This window comes from Canis lupus, chromosome 18 (genome assembly GCF_048164855.1).
Source record: "Canis lupus baileyi chromosome 18, mCanLup2.hap1, whole genome shotgun sequence".
Lineage (NCBI taxonomy): Eukaryota > Metazoa > Chordata > Mammalia > Carnivora > Canidae > Canis > Canis lupus.
This window is the reverse complement of record NC_132855.1, coordinates 43,160,466-43,182,492: the sequence shown is the minus strand read 5'-3', so window position 1 is coordinate 43,182,492 and position 22,027 is coordinate 43,160,466. Positions and strand designations below refer to the sequence as shown.

The window sequence follows — 22,027 nt, the reverse complement described above, 5'->3', positions numbered from 1 at the left end:
TTCTTGCTCACGTTCTTTGCTATTTCTGAGATGTCCTTTTCCCCACACCTCATTTTGTTTAGGTTAAATTCTATTATTTCTCTGAAACAGTTTAAAATCTACCTCTTCTATAGTTCCACTACAGGTAGCATTTTATTTTTGCTTCTTTTATGGGACTTATTTTATCTACTTTCACCCTTACTTATATATATCTCTTCTCTAATGCCCTGGAAACTCCTTGAGGGTAGGTATACTGTCTCTGCATTTGCTAATCTGCCTTATAGACAAAAAGAGAGTAACAAAACTGTTCAGCAGGCATTTGAAAATGCAGGCTTAGTAATCAGGAGGAAGGCAAAGGCTTGGGATATCTAAGAATAAGCAAATTCATCTACCTGAAAAGAATTACTGTTAAAGCTAAGAGAATTTAGAGAAAAATGAGTATCTTAGAACAATGAAATGCATCTTGAACAATCTTTCAGGATAGGAAAAGATACTTCCAAGCAATTCAAGAAAGTAATAAAAAAAATAATACAAATGTACATTCTGTATGCTTCAATGTAATTTCTTATATAATTATTTCATATAATAACAACCTGTAAGGCATGCAGAAGTATTTTTATTACACAGTTAAGAAAAATGAAGCTTGAACAAGGTAAGTTGCTGAAGATCCCATAGTTACTAACCAGTGTTAGAATCCAGGTTTCTGAATCTTAATATAGCAGTTTCCATACTATAACACATGCTTAGGTCACAGAATGGAAGCCAGTATTTCAATAATAATGATAAGGTAACAATAACATCTTGCATTCATACTGACCTTCATTACAGCTCCATTATGCCCCTTTAACTCCAATTTGTTCTTAGAATGAAGGGGTGGTCAACAGTATTAATGCTGTAGAGCGGGGAAAGAGATTAAAAACTCAGAAAAGTTTAAGAAGGTTCATGAAGAGTGAAAAAGAGACAACAGTGAGTGTGGCCCACTCACCTTTAAAGTCGGGCTGTGAAAGGAAGGAAAGAAACAGGATAGTGGCCAGAAAAGGCAGCAGAGTCAAATTAATGTTCTTTTCAAGAGGAAGAGAAAAGAAAGTACAGAGAGTGAATTTATGGTAAATAAGGGTTTTTACTTGTATACCCCATGATACAGGAGATGAGAATAAAAATGACAGAGAAGAAGGACATTTCCAATAGCTTCAATTTTCTTTGAAAATAGGGGATAAAACTTATCTGATGAGAGTAGAGAAAGGAAGTAGTGGGAGTTTAAGTGCTTAAGAATAGAAAGGTTCTGAACAGCTCATAGGGGAGAACTAAAAAAGGCTGACAGGATGAATGAGACAAAGAGGATAGACAGCTAAGCTACAGTTAAGATGGTACGATCTAAAGGGAGTCAAATCATTACAGCTAAAACATTCTCTAGCAATAATGTGAAGCCTAAAAGTAGGATCAGAGAGAGAAGACACTGATTTGAGAAAGGTCAGAGAATATGTGATATCAGTGAAACATTTACTGAGTGGCTGATAAGTTACCCATATGGGGAGAAAGCCAACTTAAATAGTTTTGGAAAATGGTGATTTTAGTTAAGAAGAGTTTTCAGGTATGTGGCCACCAATATGAGAATTTTAAATCTTGGAGAAGATTTAAATCTTGTAGAATCTTTAAATCTTGGAGAAATCTTAGGGGTAGTCCTCAAAGAGTGATCTGGGAAGCCTTGAGAATCCCTGAAATCTTTTCAGGGTTTACTCTAGATCAAACATATTTTCATAATAATATTGAGATGTTACTTATCCTTTAATTTTTTTGACTGTAAGTGTACAGTGTGGGGTTTTCTAGAAGCCATGTGATATATAATATTGCAACAAATTAAAGACAGAATCAGATATGAGAGTTTTTCTATTTTCTCAGCTATTTTCTATTAATCTAGAAAATAAAGAGATCTGAAATAATGTAAAATAATGTTATTCTCATTAATTTTTATTTTGAAAAATATGGTATTTTTCATAAGATTGTTATTTATATTAATATGTTTATTTTTTAAAGTGAATTAACACTTAAAATATTTTGGGGGTATAACTTCTAATATGCTAAATGATATTAGGTATAATTTGCATAAAATTCTTTGGGATCCTGTAACTTTTAAGAGTGAAAAGGCAGTCCTGATACAAAAAAGTCTGAGAACCACCAACCTAATAAAAACTCTCACTTTAAAGATAAGAAAACAGACCAAGAGGGGTGAAACATCTTGTTTAAGTTTATAGTTTCCAAATCTCTTAATAAGATGGCCTAATATTCCCATCCTTGATCCTTATACCAATTAGTGAGTAAAAATACATTTCCAAGAAAAAGTAACTTATTAAATGGTTAAATCAGTCTTCATTCAAATTCACATTAATCAAATGATCCATCTGATTAAAAGTATTTGCAAGGTGACCCGTATTACTCTGGTACATTAAACTTAGTTATTTCCAACTGACAAAATTAATATTGTCAAAAAAACTCTTTTCCTTGGTATACTGTAGTAATAAGATTTTCCAATTAAAAATACTATGGATTGGGGTACCTGGGTGGTTCAGTTGGTTAAGCATCCATCTGCCTTTGGCTCAGGTCATGATCTTGGGGTTCTGGGATCAAGCCCCAAGTCAGGCTCCCTACTAAGTTGGAAGCCTGCTTTTCTCTCTGCCTCTCTGTCCTGCTGTTCTTTCTTGCTATATATCTCTCTCTCAAATAAATAAAATTTTAAAAAATACTATGGATTAATTAAGTTCAGATTTAGACATCAAAATCTCTAAATTTTTACAGTATTTTAACAATAACAGCCAACATTTATTGAGTGCTTATTATGTGCTAGGTACCCTCAAAGCATTTATTTGCATTTTCTCCTTTAATTTTAAGAAATGTACTACTATTAAAAGTCCATCTTGTAGATAAAACACAGGTTCTTAGGGATATTAGGTAACTTGCCAAAGGTCATACTTTTAGGAAATAGAAGTTATTAGGACTGAAACCTGAGTACATTTAAAAGAACATTAAATATTATCTATACTTCTGTTTTTATGTACTATGTGCTTAAAAATACTACCATTCTTAAAAAAATAAATATTACCATTATTTTATTAGAAAAGAAAACCCATGGCACAAAAAAAAAAAAAGGACAATATTAACCAAATACAAATTTGGGATTCCTAAACTAAAATTCTTTGCCTCTGTCTTTCCCAATTCACTGTGTACTTTTTGTTTAGCTCCAGGTAAGGTATGTGATTTCTTTCAGTACTCCTGTTGCTACCAATATTTACTAGTAATCTGAAGAAACAACTATAAATTCAGTTTAAAAAGATTTAGGGTAACTCCAAATATGAGTAGAAAATTTCATGTAATGGGAAAACAAGAACACATTTACAGAATGAAGGAGCCTATTTTTAAGGAAACAGCATATTTTTAAGGGAGAAGAGACGTGTATTAAAAGCAACTATATTTAGCTACAGGATCACAAATTTTGGAATCAGTGAAATCAAAAGAATTTTGAGTTGGAAAAACTCTAGCAATGATCTAAGTAATGCCTTTACATATGAATAAATAAACTGAGATACATAAAAGTGAAGTATCTTGCTAAATGTTGCTCAACTAAGAAGTAGTGGACATTTAACAAGCAGGGAATAATATTGGCACTTCTTAAACTAGCCAAGGAAATTCACTTTAAACAATAAGTCAAAAGCAATTTTCCCATAAGAAATAATGGTAAATAACTTCACTACATCCTTTCCAAAGGATAAACCATAGCTAATAATAACTGCTTTGAACAAAAGTGTAAGAACTTAGCTGAGGGGAAGAGTTGCTATCATGTGGGAAGAGTAGGAGAGCAAAAGCTACTAGGGCAACTCACTAGGGCAACAGCTAACCCCAATCTTATTTATGAGCCAATCCCTCTCATCTTAAAAAAACAGTAATAACAAAGAAATGGCATTGATTTGATGAAGGATTCTGGGAGTTTTTTTGATGCCACAGCTTCCCAAAGAACTAAATGGATACTTTTCTAACATGATTAATGTCCATCATAAGTAGTTACCTCATGTAAATTTTATAGTAAGGGTTAAACAAACTTAACATGACTCTAATACAGAACAACAGAAATTACAAGGGTAAATAAGGGACCTAGTGCTGTATAATGACACAGGATGACCTAGTAATGTCTAAAACACCAATGATACCTTTCCCATGGGGCATATATTCTGAACAGTAGTACATATATACACTAATCAAAGATTTAAATAGAAAGTTCATAAGGCAAAATGTGGTAGAGAAAAAGTGGCTGGAATGGCGATAGCTCTGAAAAGAGGCACTAACATTTGTAACTAAGAATTCATTCCTTCTAAGAAAAAAAAGTAATCCATTTACCAGCATGCATAATGAATAGGCGCCCAGTGGTCACTATCTAATTGGTTGACTGAAAATCTTTCATTGAGAAGACGGTTTAGTAATTCTGAATCTCCTTCACAGGCACTTCGATGGAGAGGAAAGTCATCTACCCACTGTCGTTCCCTAATCATTAAAAACAGATAAATTTTTTAAAAAAAAGTACTGTTGAAATACAAATTGTTTCAAAACAAACATGTCTATGAAAGCCATATATCACTTAGCAGCTGCAAACTAAATCTTTTATGCAATGATTACATTGCATACTAGTTGCATATTATCATTTTAAACAATATTTTAACATTATAATGTAAGTTTTAAAAAAGCAATATGAAGTAAAACCAAAACAGTACTTGTCTTCTGTAACACTGCTCATGCTTCTCTGCCATTTCTCCTGTTTGGGAATTTGGATTTTTGAGTAGTCTGGAGCTCCGAGACCAAAGTATGGATTTATTACCACTTTATCTACCTAAAAAGGAAAAATAGAAAAAACAAGAACCCCTTAAGAGCGCTAGACTCTTGACGTTAATAGATATAAATACAACTACTGTAGATGTCATCTTAATGTTTATAATTAGTAATGGGTACGTTTATTTTAGAAAAAAATTATATTGGAGATAAGATGTCTTTTGAAATCAGAGCCAAAATTCATTCAACTCTTACCCGGTTTGTATATTGAAGATCTGATCCAAACAAAGGGTTGTAAATACAAGTATCTGCTTTCTCTAGGGCTAACATTTTACTCTTTATTTCTAGCGCACTGTAGCCCATATGTAGTGAGTTCTCTGTCTGACCTGATTCAGTAGCATATGCAGGGTTTATGACATTAGTTTTTATCCGCTCAAGAGGAGAAGGTCGGAATAAAGCTGGAATAAAGTGAGATTGTGCATGACGTTCATCTAACCACCTGGCAAAGTAGAAAGAAGAGGTCACAGAAGTATTTGTTCAAAAATGAAGATGAAAAAAGTAGAGTATCCAACTCTGATATGTGATACATTCTAATATTACATTCAGATTTTTAAATTTTTAACTAGTGTTCGTTAAGTACTTCATTTACTATTAATAGAAGTTTTGTTAATAGACAGCAAATTATTTTCAAAAATGTATATACCATAATAACAATAACCCCCCTTCAAAAGTACCATGAAGTACTTTTAAAATTTGAACCACTGAGATGGAGGTGACATTAGCTCTGTAGTTACAGAAGGACAAAGGTATGATAGATTAAACAATTTGTTCACTGCTAAGAGTAACTCAATACTATATCTATCAGAACAACTTAAGCCATTTGACCCAGCATTGGGGAAAACAGAAAGAGAACTTAATCACTCACTTATTTAACTATTTTTAAAGACATAATTAGTTCTACTGAATTACCGCAGTAAATAAAGTATGGAAATAAGGGAACTAGTACAAAAGTAGTAGGGGAAATAAAGGCAGTTGTAATGCAACTTGAAAACAAAACAAAACAAAAACAAAATACTAAATGTAGTTTTATAACAAGGAATCTTAATTTTTAATCCAGGGCAGTCTTTGTCATTTTTGAAAAAAAAAAAAAAAAAAAAAAAAAAAGAGCTTTGCAAGCAAACCAGGGCAATCTTGTCTTTGCGACTTTTCATTTTCATATTGTACTTCAAAAACTTAACACTGCGTAGCATATACATATTATTAATTTTATTATTTTCTTCTGTTCTGTCGGAGCTAATTTCTACTATGAACCTGTATTTAATTTATTAAAAAAATATTTTTAGTGGCATTTCTTACTTATCCAAGGCTATTAACATCCTTGCTGTAAGTGTAGCAAAGTGAGTGCTGGATTCACTACAGACTCGCATAATATCTTGTAAGCAGTAAAAAATTGGGCATCCTGGAGTATATGTATATTTAGTATTATCTGAAAAAGAAAATGAATAATGCCATTATATAAAAGGTTTACAATTGCATGTTTTTCACTTAAAATTATATAGTATATTTTACAAAGTAGTTAAGTGTAACATGAATTGTTTTAGATTTGGATGTAGAAGACCTTGATTAAATTGATGACCAGTTCTGTGCCCTTATCCATTTGGAATTAGAAGACCTATATTCTTGAAGGAAGGCAGAAATTGTTTCCCCTTTCCCTTTCTCAACAATGTTGTAAAACTCTGATTAATCAGGTTTCCAACAACATTTAAAATACTGTACTTTTTAGTGTAAGTATGGCTGGAAAAAAAACATACGTAGAATACTAGAGCTGGCTAATGAAATACACAGAAGTACTGTGTGAGCAGCAAGCTAATGGCATATCCACACTGGGTCATTAATTTATCATTAGTATTATTACTGCCCTAAAGGAGGCTAGTACACTAAAGTTTCCAAAGTGGTTTTTTTTTTTAATAAATTTTATTTATTTATTCATTCATGAGAGACAGAAAGAGAGAGAGAGAGGCAGAGACACAGGCAGAGGGAGAAACAGGCACCATGCAGGGAGCCTGACATGGGACTTGATCCCAGGTCTCCAGGATCATGCCCTAGGCTGAAGGCAGCACTAAACCGCTGAGCCACCGGGGCTGCCCCAAAGTGTTTTTCACATCCAATACCTCACTGAATTCTTCCAGCACAATGAATGAACTTAGTAGGAGCAGATACAAATAGAGCTGGAGCTTAAAGAGGTGATTTGCCCAAAGGTACAAAATTAGTAGGCTGCAAGGTCTACACTGAAATTTAGTATTTTTCAATTATTCCAGGATGTCAAAGGCTCAAATTCAATTTTTACCTTAGATATAAATTCTTTGTATACTACCAATGCTGTTAGGCAGAGTATTTTAAAACTATTAACACCTCCTAGTGCCAAATACTAAATAGGTCCTGATCATAGTCTGTTAATGTTCCAAAATACTGAAATATCTATTTCTAATCATATCCTTTGAAAAATCCCTTTTATAATCTGAAAATTTTTAATTTCAATTATGGCTTTCCTCCTCACTTCTTTATTTACTCTCCAACCCAGAAACAAAAACATTACTGTTTAGTCCAAAAGGCTGAATATTACTTTACAATCAAAATATCTTTTTTTAAGTAATAGATTTCCTCATTGTAACTACTAAAAAATAGGTATTTTAAAACAGTATTATAGTAGTAACTATAAATGCTAATTACTAAATTCCTTAGTAGACTTTAACTTAGCATCTAAAGTATATAAAGATTCATAGGATAAAACTTAGACTTTTACCTTTGACAACTGATGGAACAATAAATAATGCTGCTTCTCTGCCCATCTTCTCCCCATCCAGAGGAAATTTCTTCATTAGTACCACTCGTTTTCCTAACCATTTTTAAAAATCAGTAAAGATAAAAAAATGGACTTTTAAATTTTAAAAATTATCTCAAGAATTAGAAAAAAATTTATTTTAATTCCAGTGCAATTAACATATAGCGTTGTATTAGTTTCAGGTACACAATATAGCAATTCAACAATTCCATATATTACTCAGTGCTCAGCAAGATAAGTATCCTCTTAATCCCCTACACCTATTTCATTCATGCCCCCACCCACCTTCCCTCTGGTAACCACTGGTTTGTTCTCGTAGTTAAGAGACTGTTTTTTAGTTTGTCCTTTTTTCATTTTTGTTTTTGAGAACTAAAAAAAAATTTTAAAGGCAGCATTAAGAGGAGTTAAAATATATAAATACCAATTTTATTATACACCCTAGTAAAAACTGTTCATTCTGATAATAATGCAAATCACTCTGTGGACAATGAACCAGTAGATTTATGGTCTGGGTCTTGACTCACTAGAAGAGCAGCTTTCTTTGCAAAGCAAGGAAAACTGTCCAGCTAAAGATTATTAATAGAGCAGCTGAACAGCAAGACATCCTGCAGTCAAGGGACATATATTTCCTCACTTAGCTGGGACGTAGATGGTAAGAATATTACTATAGTCTCCGGTGGCTAAGGAGGGTGGTATATGCAAGTTGTAAAATCTTTTTTTAAAAAAAGATTTATTTTATTTGTAAATTTTTTTTTTGAGAGAGAGCACACAAGCAGGGGGTGGGGGGAAGGGGCAGAGGGAGAGGGAGAGGCAGACTCCCACTGAGCAGGACCCTGGGATCATGACCTGAGCTGAAGGCAGGCACTTAACCAACTGAGCCACACAGGCAGCCCATTATTTCATTTATTTTTGAGAGAGAGAGAATAGGGGGAGGAGCAGAGGGAGAGGGACAAGCAGACTTTGTTCTGAGCATGGAGCCTGACTCAAGGCTCAATCCCACAATCCTGAGATCATAAGAGCTGGTTGCTCAACCGACTGAGCCACCGAGATGCCCTATAAGTTGCAAAGTCTTAAAGTTTAGTAGCTCTTCATTTAACATTCAACCTCCATCCTCTATTTCAGTTTTTATTAAAATCTGGGCTATAACTACTGTTGTGAATTGTAACCTCCATTCTTAGTCTGTTTTTCCTGATTTGGCCGCAAGGGGGCTACAAATAAAAACCTACAAGTTCTGAACTTTAAAACCTCTCATCTAGACACCTTTGTCATGATTTTTGTCAACCCTTCTTATCTTCCTACTCAAAATCTAGAACCTTGTTCCTGACCCAAGTAGGAAACCCTGGCTGGATGTCTTCTACGGACACGTAGATAGTATGAGTTCAAGCAGCTTCATTTATCCACGAAATAATGGAGTCAATATTTGTGATTATTATGGCCCATTATTGTTATAGCCCCCAATTACTTTACAAAATGGACATTTGTACAAGATATGAGTGTTAGATACAGAATAACATCTCATTTCAGAGGCAATTTCTTTTGTCTAGACTGAGGTCTTGTCCCACTTAATCTTTCCTGCCTTGCTGCATCCCTAAACTCAGTTCTGATCCATTATTTAATTGCCTACTTTGCAAATTATAAATGTAATGAGATATGTTGTGGGGAAAAAATAAAAGCACTGACTACAAGCTGGGAAATGAGGGTTCTAGTGCTAACTCTTCCACTAACAGGTATATGATTTTAGCAGGTAACAACATATATGTGCATTTCCATTCACAGTTGTGAAAATGATCATATGCCAACTCACAGGACGAATTTAAGAATTTCATTAATAAGTATATGTGGTAGTGCTTTAAGAAAAATAAGTGTGGTATTGCTTTATAAACTGGACAGCACTGCACAAAAAGGTAAGGCATAAATTTATTTGTGTTATAAAGTCATTTGTTCATTTGTGCTTTTCACACAATGCTTATATAAAGAATCCTATTAATCTATAAAAATATTTCATACATTAGGAAAACTCAATAAATAGGATAGTCAGGATGTGGTATGCCTCATTAATAGAACTAGTTAAACTTATCCATTTTAGTTTCTCTTATTAAAGGCTTCAGGAAAATCTTCTAAGAGTACTACCCCTTTCTCTGGGCTTGAGGATATCTTTTTTAACACTGATACCATTTTAATCCCCCTTCAGGGTGAAATGGATCAAATGGTAGAATTTGGCTAATTCACAAAAAATTATGATTCCTCTGTCTTAGCTCAAATATGTTATTTGGGTACATGTCTCAGGAATTTAATCTCAAGGGGGATCATGGGTGGCTCAGCGGTTTAGCGCCTGCCTTTGGCCCAGGGCGTGATCCTAGAGTCCCGGGATCGAGTCCCCGCGTCGGGTTCCCAGCATGGGGCCTGCTTCTCCCTCTGCCGCTCTCTCTCTCTCTCTCTGTATGTCTATCATGAATAAATAAATAAAAATAAATCTTTAAAAAAAAAAGGAATTTAATCTCAGGATATATTCTGATTGTAACAATTTAGCAATAGTAAAACAAGTCTAGATGAAAATTTATCAGAGAAGTCTAAGACTGAGGTAGAAATGATTGACAAATTTGTGACATCCAAAAAGAGCCTTTTACATTCTTGGATCACCCCCAAAGATAGTCCCCTTTTTAGCTAAGATCAATTTCTAGATCTTTTTATTAAAAAGTCAATCTGATAATGAGGGAATGGAGATTCTTTGTGGAACTCAGAATGTGTATCAAAGGCCTGTAAATTTATGCAGTAACTTATTATAATCTTGAGTTATAATGCTTAGAGCCCCATTGGGGAGGTTACCTATTGGAAGGGTAACATACGGTAAATGACCTCCAAAATTATGAATCAGAGACTTACAGGTCAGCTATTCTATGGAACAAATACACAAAATAATAACTCGAATCACTGGACTCAGCCCTGTCTCTGCAACAAAAATAGTTTCTTTACTGAAACAGATGAATTAGACAATCTCTAGAAAAATTAACAGAAAAAACACTGAATAAGCATTAAAAAACCAAAAAGTAGGCAGAGAGAGGTTTGCTTTATTTCATCAACTGTTTTCAACAGCTTTTTGACTGAAAATAGCTTTAGCTTCTTAATAATAATGCCTGAATCTTGAACATAATTTATAATTTCTCTAACTTTTAACTGCTATCTATTTCTTCCGAGGCTACAGCCTGAGAAAACTATCATTAATTTTTAAAGTTTCCTAGGCTATATACTATCTAATATTTTAAATTGGGACCTCAACCTTTCAAAGGTTAATATTTCAATAATTCAATTCAAAAAGGGTTTTCTTCCTGTGCCCAAATAGGAAGAACCCTCTGCTACCTGGCAATTTATAGGACTCTAACCCATGAATCTTTTAATTTTCACTTAGTTAAGGAACAAGGTTTTTAGTTTCTTCTGTCCTGAAGAAGTAAAAATAGTAGTTCAAAGATACTTAACTAGAGAACTATACTTCTAGCAAAAATTATTTGCATTTTCTCTTAGTTTTCAAGCCACTCCTTGGTTTCCTATCTCTACAGAACAAATCATTAACACTGCAGCTTATTTAAATATTTTTCAATGTAAAAAAAAATTATAGTCCTTTTTTTTTTTTTAAGATTTTATTTATTTGAGAGAGAGAACATGAGCAGGGTAGGGTGGAGGGACAGAGGGAGAGAAAGAAGAAGGCTCCCAGCTGAGCAGAGGGAGCCCAAGGTGGGGCTTGATCCCAGGACCTTGGATCACGACCTAAGTGGAAGACACACACTGACTGAGCCACCCAGATGCTCCATAGTCAAGTTATTTCTTGAAGGGCTTTTCTACACCTTAAAAAAAGGTTTTTAAGTCTTTTTCAAGTTTTTAAAAAAATATTTTATTTTTTTATTTATTTGAGAGAGAGAGCACGAATATCCATTGGTTGGTGAGAGGAAAGGCAGAGAATCTCAAGTAGACTTCTCGCTAAGTGCAGAGCCGGAGGTGGTTCTACTGCACAACCCCAAGATCATGACGTGAGCTGAAAACCAAGAGGTGGACGCTTAACCAACTGAGCCACCCAGGCGCCCCTGACGTTTTTTTAAATGGAAAGGGACATAAAAAGGAATTGATCTTTTTTTTTTTTTTTTTTAAGGTTTAAAAATAAAGTAACCTTTACACCCAAAATGGGACTTGACCTTATGACTCCAAGATTAAAAGTTACACACTCTGAAGACTGAGCCAGCCAGGCAACCCAAAAGAAACTGATCATAATATATTTTTAAAAATATCTTTCTCCACAAGCATTTAAAGCAAACTGTATTTAAAAAAAGAAGAAGAAAAAGTTTCCTACCTCTAATACCCTGGTTTGCAGGAGAAATTGGTTTGGTGGTTTCTACTACATAATCCAATATGCCTTGTGTTATTTCACTGTTGCCTTGAAGTTTAGTTTCCAACAAAACTTTCTTTCTCTTTTTTTTCTGTCCTTCAATGGGAACTTCATGTAACAAAATCTTAGATGAGAAAAATTTAAAGAGAGAAAGTTTAAAATAAAATTTACTTGACCTAGAATATAATAAGCCAGCAATCTTCCTTAACCCCAGCCTCAGAATATCCTGGGAAGCTTTTAAAACAATAGCAGTGCCTAGCTTCATCTCAGAGCTATTAACGTCTAGGGAACAGGGTCCTGGTATTAGAAGTTTTAAAGTTCCCCAGATGATGCACAGTGTAGCCAGGATTGAGAACTAGTAAACCAGAGCACTGCTGAAACAGCAGCCTCCTGACAACCTCTGCAATATCCTTTAATAGGTTTCAGATAACTAATCTTACAAAAGCAATTTTAAGCAACATGCTAGAGAAATTAGTTGGACATAGGTTACATCAGAAGTATTCTATGATGCTTGGAATCTGTTGCATAGCAAAGATAATTCTGTTTTAGGGTTTTCCAGGGTTTTTTTTTGCTTCAATCACGTTTCCTAATATATGTAAAACAATTCAGGACTAGAGAGAAGTAACTTAATTGCCTAAAACTTTAATTAAAGGTAGAGAGATATTTTAAAATGAACTGTACAAAAAGATTTCTTTGGGGAAATAACCAAGAATAATATTTCCATTGGAATTTGGAATAAACCGATTTTTGCAATTTTTAAAAAAAATTTTTGAGAGCCATTTAATAAAGTGTACTAAAAACTAAATCTGTACATTATAAGGAAAACTCAAATGACTACCTTTTAATATCTAATAATTTATATCCTATCAATCAACAGAAAAATGGCCAAAAGGCATGCAACACACAAAAAGACAATGATGGGCAGAGACCTAGGAGCATCAATTCTACCTTTTCAAGATCTAGGTTGTCAACAAGAATTTAGAAGACATGATAAGACTTTACGTAAATGAAAATGATAACGAAAAATGACATCCAATGGTAGCAAATCAAATGTTAGTAAATTGTTCTTACTTCATATGACTTAGCTCGGTATTCCCGAGAATTGAGACTGGCAGTATTCTTTGGACGAATAACAGCAACATAAGCATCTTCGATGTTTTCTGGATTTCCCATTGCTTTACAAAACAAACACAGAAATCCTCTGGAATATTAAAAGACATATAATCAACATAATCACTTTGAAAAACAATTTTAAAAATAACATGTTTATTTTTCTATCTTAGAATATATATACTACCAAAAAGGCAAGCCAGAGATGACTGTATCTATTCAAAACCTTAGCTTATAATTTTAAGATTTCCTTATGGTCCTTTTTTCCTTTTCTGTGAAAAGTAAAAATATTTTAATGGAGATACATACTTTTTATATGTCTAGCCTGCATAAGAATCTAACTTTTGGACCTAAAAAAAGGTGATGTGGTTATAACATATCTTGTAAATACTAAGCAAGTAATTACCTGCAATAATAATTCAGAATACTACACACTTACTTTCCATAAATGACACAAGTAAATGTCATATTGTTAATAGTTTGGAACCTGGAAATAGGTAGCTGCCATTACATTCTTTCCAAAATCTTTAGAAAGAACTTTGATATTTGACATTTGGATAAGCTAAAGTATACCTTATAATTTTCTTTGAAGATGCCTATTACAGAGTCAAAAACATTTGATCAATGGATAAAATCTCTCTGATGATGACTTATGAATATTTTTCACTTCCATTATCAATTCCCTAGATAACTCCAACATTTTTTTCACAATATATGTTTTACAAACAAACACACACACACCCCCCACACATTTTTTCCTCAGACTAATTTTAAGTAACCATAGAGGGATTTCCAACAAGCATTTGTATTTCAAGCACTATCTCCCTTGTGTGTTTTTTTTTTAAAAGGCATTGTATTGTGAATATACTGTATGACATATATAGCACAATTACACAAACCTTTTTTTCTATTAAACACCTAAAAGAGAAATCAAGTAATCTTTAGTCTTCTAAACACAATTTAAAGCAATCAATTCATATGCTGGTCAACTTAGGTTAAAAAAAGAATTATGGAGAAAGGTATGACTAGAGTTAGCAATATGTTTAGACTGCGTTTTAGATAAAGGTTCAAGTGTAACAATAGGAAATAGGTGGCGTTTTGTTATGGCTCATTTTATTCTGAAAAATGCTTAGGCATAAATGATACTGTTCCAAGCAATGAGGCCTTACAAATATGCAGAAATGCTTCACAACTGGAGTTGGTTTCCTACCTGGGATCATTGAAAATACGTAGGGGCATTTCTGGTTGTCACTATGACTGGGGAAGGGGGGAGGGATACAAATGCCATTTTGTCCCCATGGGGCAGGTTTGTTAGCATTTCTTTGCTATAGCAGACAATCCTGTTTAACAAAACGTAAATAATATCTTTAATAAAATCATTTGCTATATTGAGTACTTAAGAACAAACTAAAACCTTTTCCACCAGAGAAAAAGAGAAGATTTGGTAAATGAATATGGGCATTGTAAATGTAAATAAGCAGAAGTCAAAGTTGATAAGAGGATTTACCAGTTTGCAAAGTATATGCTAATTATCAGCAATGATCAGAAGTGTATGTTCATAAATAAAAACCAAAAAATGGGACATTATCTTAGATCCCTGTAAAACGTTCCTGAGACAGAAAATGATCCACCTTCTTCCATCCTTAAGCAATGTTTCTTAATCATTTAAATCCATGCCAGCTTTAAATAATGAAACCAAGCCAAACCCACAAAACCTTTCTGTCCACATAGTTGAAAATCATATTTTTTTTATCAAATATTTTTTATTCCTGCCAACCAAAGTGATTTTATCAAGTAGTCCTTAAATTTTTATTGCTTTTGTTTTCTGTATATAGAATTTAATGTTTGTAAAATAATCGGAATAGCTAACACCTACAATGCTTATTACATACTAGACACTATATTAAGTACTTTACATATATTAATTCATTTTCCCCCTAAATCTGATGGAGGCAGATAATATTATTATATCCGTTTTACAGAAAAAAAAAAAAGCTGAGGTGGAGTAGCTAAGTTACTTGATCCTTCTGCATTCTCCAGGAACAAGTCACTATTTCAAAGTATTATAACATTAAAGAGAAGAGATGGTGACTAAATGTCAGGAAGAATTCCTCTAGAGGAATTTATTTGTTGGCCATAAAAATCTCATCCTTTTGCTACCAAGAGAGGAAGTATTAATAAAGTACAATAGAAAATAGCCATCAGTGCTACTTCTAAGTCAGCGTGCTTTTCTCCCTGTCCCTCAACCAGTTCTACTAATCATCACTTATCAGGGTCAACAAGTGTCACCGATAATTTTCAAAGGCTTTCTTTCTGTTAAGTGACGTTCTGTTCTGTAATTTTAGATATTTAATAATCTGCAAATTGCTTTTGAAGACAATTACACTGAATTTGGCTAAGAGAGAAGAAACTAAGTAATACTGGCATTGGGAACCAAATGAAATCCTACGGCGAACACCAAAGTTATTTAAGGTTATTTGGGAGAGCATGATTTCAAACTGAATATATCTAAATATGCTATATATCAGCTGCTGCTGTAGTTCTGCAACCCAATTCTAAGGGAACCAACTAATAATACAGTAGCTTGGGGCTAAGGGCAAAAAGATCATAGAATGAATTGTTTTTATACTGTTACGAAAACGTACTTCAATTTTTGGCATTTCCCCCCATAAGATAAGGCCTTCAAAGCAGTTAAGGGACTGCAGATGCAGAGAGAACGAAGCATTTGCAAACAGAAACTGTGAAGGCACACAAGCTCTCCAAAAGAGTGAGAAGGGAATGGGGAGTGAGATCCTCAGTCAGGCCAGCTGCATCAAAGATTTCTTTTGAAGATTAAAAAAAAAACAAAACATGAATAAAAAGCAAAGAGCCAAATGCCTCAAAAGATGGAAAGAAGTGTAGATAGGCGAGCTGGAATAACTAGTTGTGAATCGCTTTCCCTGAAATGACAAAACAAAACAAAACAAAAACCACAACACCTCTCTGCCCGGGTTTTTCCTCTGCCACCACCCACCAACATCCACTACCTGGAAAGGCCGTGCACGCCTCTTGGCTCAAAGAGCCGCCACCCCCAAAGTGGCTTTGGCTTCTTTGTTACTACACGTAAGAAATGAATGCCTTGCCTGGAGAAACCAGATGTGGAGATAGTTCAGCCTCCCACCTCTGTTTCCTCTCGCTGGAGTGTGGCTCTCGCTCCTCCTCGTCTCACCCGTGAGGGCGGCCGAGCGCCTCCCGGGCCGCTACATTCAGCTCCCTGGGTGGGACAGTCACCTGCGGGGCGGGGTGCCGTCACCGCTTTCTCATTCCTCCGTTTCCCAGCCGCCAGGCCTAACTTCCTGTGGCAGGAAAACCCTTGGTGGCCACCAGACGCCGCCTGGCGTGTTCAGCCGCGCTGCCCAAAACGCGCCAGAGTCCCTGGGCTCGGAGAAGCTTTGGCCGACTAGTTCTTTACTGTCCTTCCCTCTCCTCGCTCCTCACCATGATCCTCACTCCCGAAATTAGGCGTTGCCGGGTCTTCAGAGGCCCTTGCTTTCCATCCCGCCGCTACCGGGGCGAGGAAACCACTTCCGGGGTTGCCCCCTTTGCAGCGTCGCGGTTGGCCGCGGAAGAGCTTCCGGGTCGACGGACGAGCTGCTGCCGTTCCTGCTGCTTCCCGCTGGGGCTGCGGGCTGTCTGGGGCTGGTGGCGGCGGCTCGAGGACACGGGTGGCAGCGGCCGGCACGCCAGCGGCTGAGCCGGCGGCGGGGGAGGGGAGGAGGGCGGCCGGGGCTGCGTGCGCGCGCGCTAGGCTGGAGCATGAGGCGGACTTGACCGCGAGGCGGAGGCAAAAGCCACCGCCCCCTCTCCCCCTCCCTTGAGCGAGGCGGCGAGGCGGCCAGAGAGGGATGGGGGGCGCCCGCCCAGCCTGAGTCTCGTCGCGGGCGCCTCGGTCTCACGCAGCGTTCCTCGCGGGCCTCTAGTGCGCACTCTCAGCCCCAGCAGCCTCTGCCCGGCGGGTGCACCTGGGCCGGCGCGGAGGGGGCGCCCGCCTGGGTGGGTGGGGCGGGGAGGGCACCTGAGGTCACCTGCTCGGCGCGAGAGGCAGAGGCGGCCACGGCGGCGGCAGAACTGCGGAGCTGCGGGGTCCACCCGGCCCTAACCCTCAGCCCGGGAAGTAACCGTAAGTCCCCGCTTTACCGTCCGAGTGTGAGTGAGGCTATCTCAGCCCTCTTGGGGCTCCGAATCCAGCGCTGCCTAGTTCACGCCCTGCCGGGTCTGCCACTAATGTGTCGCCTTCTTCTTATAGAAGACTGTACCCCTGTCTGTCTGTCCCCGTCTCGGAACAGGCAGCATCCTCTGTCGGTCCCGTGGGGCTGTTCTCCCAGCGAATTTGCGGGTCTCAGTGGCGCGTCTCATCCCCCTCAGCCAGATGCATCTCCTTGTCCCTCTGTCCTCAAAGATCCTGTGTCCTCCCTCTTTTTCTCTCTGTATCCCAGACCTGGCAACCTCCCCCGCCCGTCCTTTGGGACGTGGAAAGCCACGGGTTCGGCGAATCTCGTGGACTAGAGGGTCTTGAGCGGATGGGTGAAAGTGCTCTGCAGGGGTGTGATGGGTGGGGATAGGTGCAGACAGCTCCGATGGACCTTTATTTTTGCAGCGTCTGCCACCAAAACAAAAGAGAGTGGGTCGCTCCCTGGACCTGCATTCCTCTCCCTTCTTGATTGTGTATAAGCTCTTTTCTGTACGTTGCTGTTTGAGTCGCAGGAAATTGGAACTAGAGCCTTAATTAAGCATCTCCTGAGGAGGTTTTAGGAATTAGTCTCACAAAGTCTATTCACACGGAATTGACATAGTAAACAATTTTCTTTTGGAATGAAGACCCTTTCCAGAAAAGCTATCTATTATGCTAGTAGATCTAAGGAAATGAATGTAAAACAAAAGCCTCATGTTTCCAGTACGTTTTTATGCCTTTAAATTTTTAGTGTTTTGGATTTACATTTAGTAAATGTAAATTTACAGAGTGTGTGCATGTGTGTGATGTGGAAGAATTTATATTGGAAAGTTTTGCATTGTCAGGGGTTAAAAACACTAAAGTGATTTTTAAAGATCATATCAGATTGTTTTTGGTAAGATAATATTTTTAGTCGTTAATTTCAGAGAGATCTTTTTTTTTTTTACAGATTTGGATCAGCTACCAGCAGATGTTACACACTTTTGTGCCTATGACTTTACTGCTTCTTAGTTTAAAAAAGAAATTAACTGAATATCCAGTGTGTATTTTCAGATTTCGGGCGCGGCATTTTTTCCTCTTTGAATGTAGTTTGCTTTTTGAACTACCACTGCAGAACTTTCCAGAAGTTAGATTTAAAAATAATTGTAATGCTTTCTGTGACTGAACAATAGCTGTTACACATCTTCTTACTTATGACACTTTCCAGGGCTCTATAGGAAGCGAATAATAATTTAAGAATAATTTTACTCTGTGTATTGCAGGTTCTTTGTTAACCATTTGTAAACTGTTCTGTAATATAAACTGGTAGCATTGGTTTTTTTGTATTGTTTTGTTTTGTTTTGTTTTTTTTCCTGAAACGTAGTCATTGTGTTAAGAAAGGTAGATGTGTTTAATGATTCTTGTGGTTGTTTTCAAACCCTTCTTTTAACACTTGTTTTGGGGCTATTTGCTTTGTAACTTTATATTGTTCACAGATTTTAGTTTAAGTAGGTTCAGGAGATGTAGCTCCAACTGTCTGTCTGGAAGTATACTTTACTGGTTTGTTTCCGAAGCCAAGCACTGTTCAGAGTTGAGTATGTTATTAAAGGTGTTGCTTTTCGTAAAATTGATGAGTTTCCAAATATGGGTGAGGTGATGGGGTGTAACTTAGAAAAGTCTTTTTTTTTTTTTTTTTTTTTAAGTCTATTGATCCCTGTTATCTTTGGAAGTAGGGTGAGGAAGATAGCACTGTATTGCACGTTACACTTTTTCCTTTGCTGACTGCACTGGGAATTTTGAGTTTGCAATATGAAAATGTCCCCAAACCATGCAGATTATGCCATAACGGTGAGTTCTAACAGGTGGCTGCTGAGACAAAAGTTTTTTTGGTTACTCTTTTGTACTCCTATTGCACTGCCCACTTTTGAGAGTTGATTTTCTTTCTTTCTCCTTCCTTTTCTGGAGTGTGCAGTTGAACTTGTGAAAGTGAAACCTGTGTCTTTACAATGTACTTGTAAGTAAAAGTTCAAGCTTTCATATATAAATAGTTGGAAGAACTTGAATTAAGCTTATCTTAGTCTCCTAGAATGGAAGTTAGAAAAGATTCCTCAATGCTCTGGGTACTTTTTCCTTCATTGAGGATGGACACAACATTTATTTAGATGAAATTTAAAAATACTTTTCTGTGATATTAGACTTTATATGTGACACATTTGCCAATATAGATTTGAAAGTGGCTCAATCATTATTTTAAAAACCAGTCTGAGAGGAGTTTCTATGAATTGTTTTATTTTTTATTTTATTTTATTTTTTTAAACTATTATTTAATTATTCATGAGAGACACGGAGACAGAAACACAGGCAGAGAGAGAAGCAGGCTTCATTGCAGGGAGCCCGATGCGGGACTCAATCCTGGGACTCGAGGATCATGCCCTGGGCCCTAGACAAACACTCAACCGCTGAGACACCCAGGGGTCCCTATGAATTGTTTTAAAAAATACTTATATATCTTATTTCCTTTCTCAAAGTGATTTGCTTAGGAAATAACAATTTTTGGACTCTTAAGTTTATTTTTCAGACAATCTCAGACTATCTTTTTTTTCTTTTGCAGGTAACTTACTTTCATACTCACTTCATTTCAGTAAATCTTTATTGAATGCCTGCTGTAGGTGCCAGGCACTATGTTTGATTCTGGGACTACAAGTATAAATACATTAGGATTCCTTTCCTCATTGAATTTGCCAGTCTAGATATTTGACTGTGATTCTATCCATCTGCTTTTACAGACATCTCTAATAGGTTTTGAAGTCACTTTGCTGTACTTTGGGGTTGTTTCATATCCTTCTATAAGAATAAATACACTAAATGCCATTTATTGAGTGCTTAACTTCTACTACCATGCTAAATGCTTTATATATATAATTTCATTCAGTTCTTACACTGGTTCTAAAAAAGTATTTTATCTCCACTTAAAAACCATACAGATTATTATCTATAGTAATATTGAATGTTGTTTTACTCATAATATATGAGAAAAGATTCAACCTTAAGATTCCTCGGTAAGAAAAAGAAGTTGTAATATGTTATAACAATTTTTAATCCTCTACTAATGCTTTGAATAAATTCTCATTTCATAAGGTATTAATATTGTTTATTTTCTAAAGCAGACAAATTATATACTATCAATGTAATATTCAGTAGTTACTGATACTTTAGAAAAGACAATTCTGAAGTTCCTTATGATTAATTGTAATATAGATCTCCAGGCACCTAGAACTTTTTTTTCTTCTAGTTCAACAGTAGGACCAGCAGCTTATAAAATGTACTTAAAAATGTGTGTATTCTCCAGGAAAGATATGATGTTGGAGCTATATGTAATCTTTTGAGTTTAATTTTGATAACTGTCTAATATCTTGGAGAGTTTTGGTTTCTGCAGTGAAAATGTATTCCTTCAGATTTTAAAATGATCTTGTTTTTATCTATTAGGATATGTACTTTATCAGCAATTTAATATAGTTCAATCTAATCATTTTTCAGAGCCTCACATTTTAAAAAAAATGATCTTTTGTCTTGTCTTTTCTCCAAGAACTTCATTTGTATTCTAAACATTTTTTTCTACTTTTGTTGTTTGTTTTGTTTTTACCATAAACCCTCAACAGTTTGCCATTCTTTAGGTCAAGGCATCTGCTACTGGTTATACACTCTTCTGTTTTTGGAACAGATAATTATTCCTCCTTCAAGTTCCTAAGAAAGGTAATCCTTGATGTTTTCCTGCCCTTAGTCAGACATATTATAACTTGACATAGACAGTCTTTTCCTTCCCATGTAGCAGAATTCTTAAACTCAGGTCACTGTTTTTGATTGGAACAATATTGGGAATTCCTGGTAAGGTACATAACAATGACTAAATTACAAATGTGTTAGGTGCTAGGACCATAAAAATGAGTAAGTCAAGATTCCTTTCCTCATTGAACTGTAATATGCCTATTGAAAATCCATGAAGTTAAAAATGAAATTCATTTAAAACTATTTCTCCAAATAAGCATAAAAACATTGTCCTCCTTCTTAATCTATCCCCTCAGAGTATTGTAAAGGAAAGGATATAAATAAACATATTAAGCCAGGGTTTTTATTCTATTTCCTGGCCTCAGGCAGAAAAGATGATTTACAGAAAATATGACTTTCTCTGACTTACGGAAAGATGCCAGAACAGGGCAAAGAACTCTTAACCCACTTCCCTCAGATTTCACCATTGTTAATATTTTACTGCATTTCGTGTATTGCCTGCTTTCTCTCTGTTTCCAAACATACATTACATATATGTGTGTATATGTGCATAAAAATACATGCATACATACCCATTATTACAGTCTTTTTCTGAACCTTTTGGAGCAAGCAGCAGACACAGTGTATCATTACCTGTAAACACTAGTGTCTGTTTTTCAAAAGCAAGGCACTCTCTAATATAACTGACATATAACCCTCTAAATCAGAAAATAAGCATTCATACAACACTACTGTCTAGTCCAAAGAACCTGTTCATATTTCATCGACAATCGGAGCAGCCTTTCTTTCTTTTATGACCCAAGATTCTATGCAGGAATACATTTTGTATTTAGTCATCATGTTTCTTCAGACTTCTTCAGCATCATTTTTCCCTATCTTTCATGTCCTTGACAGTTTTAGAAAGTACAAGGCCCTTCATTCTGTAGGATGACCC

At 36.0% G+C, this 22,027-nt stretch overlaps 2 protein-coding genes across 15 annotated transcripts in view; one reads left to right on the top strand and one right to left on the bottom strand.

The window, feature by feature from the left end:
* The window catches only part of KRIT1 (KRIT1 ankyrin repeat containing), a 35,878-nt gene extending 19,042 nt beyond the window's left edge, over positions 1-16,836 (bottom strand). Inside the window, exons 1-8 of one of the 6 annotated variants that reach the window (XM_072784225.1) lie at positions 16,241-16,836; positions 13,080-13,209; positions 11,973-12,132; positions 7,595-7,687; positions 6,148-6,277; positions 5,047-5,290; positions 4,737-4,852; positions 4,366-4,509 (exon numbers count right to left, since the gene is read on the bottom strand). In XM_072784225.1, the coding sequence (XP_072640326.1) occupies positions 4,366-4,509; positions 4,737-4,852; positions 5,047-5,290; positions 6,148-6,277; positions 7,595-7,687; positions 11,973-12,132; positions 13,080-13,181 (989 nt within the window). In that variant the 5' untranslated portion in view covers positions 13,182-13,209; positions 16,241-16,836. The remainder of the gene's footprint in view (positions 1-4,365; positions 4,510-4,736; positions 4,853-5,046; positions 5,291-6,147; positions 6,278-7,594; positions 7,688-11,972; positions 12,133-13,079; positions 13,210-16,240) is intronic. The other 5 variants (XM_072784227.1, XM_072784226.1, XM_072784228.1 and 2 more) reach the window with 5 other exon arrangements.
* The window catches only part of ANKIB1 (ankyrin repeat and IBR domain containing 1), a 170,271-nt gene that overhangs the window by 19,903 nt on the left and 128,341 nt on the right, over positions 1-22,027 (top strand). The window contains exons 1-2 of one of the 9 annotated variants that reach the window (XM_072784219.1): positions 16,755-17,277; positions 18,278-21,060. The exons of 5 other annotated variants lie outside the window; for them this stretch is intronic. The gene's annotated coding sequence lies outside the window, so the exon portion shown is untranslated. Of the gene's footprint in view, positions 1-16,738; positions 17,278-18,277; positions 21,061-22,027 lie in introns of those variants that run through there. 3 more of the 9 variants (XM_072784216.1, XM_072784215.1, XM_072784212.1) reach the window with 3 other exon arrangements.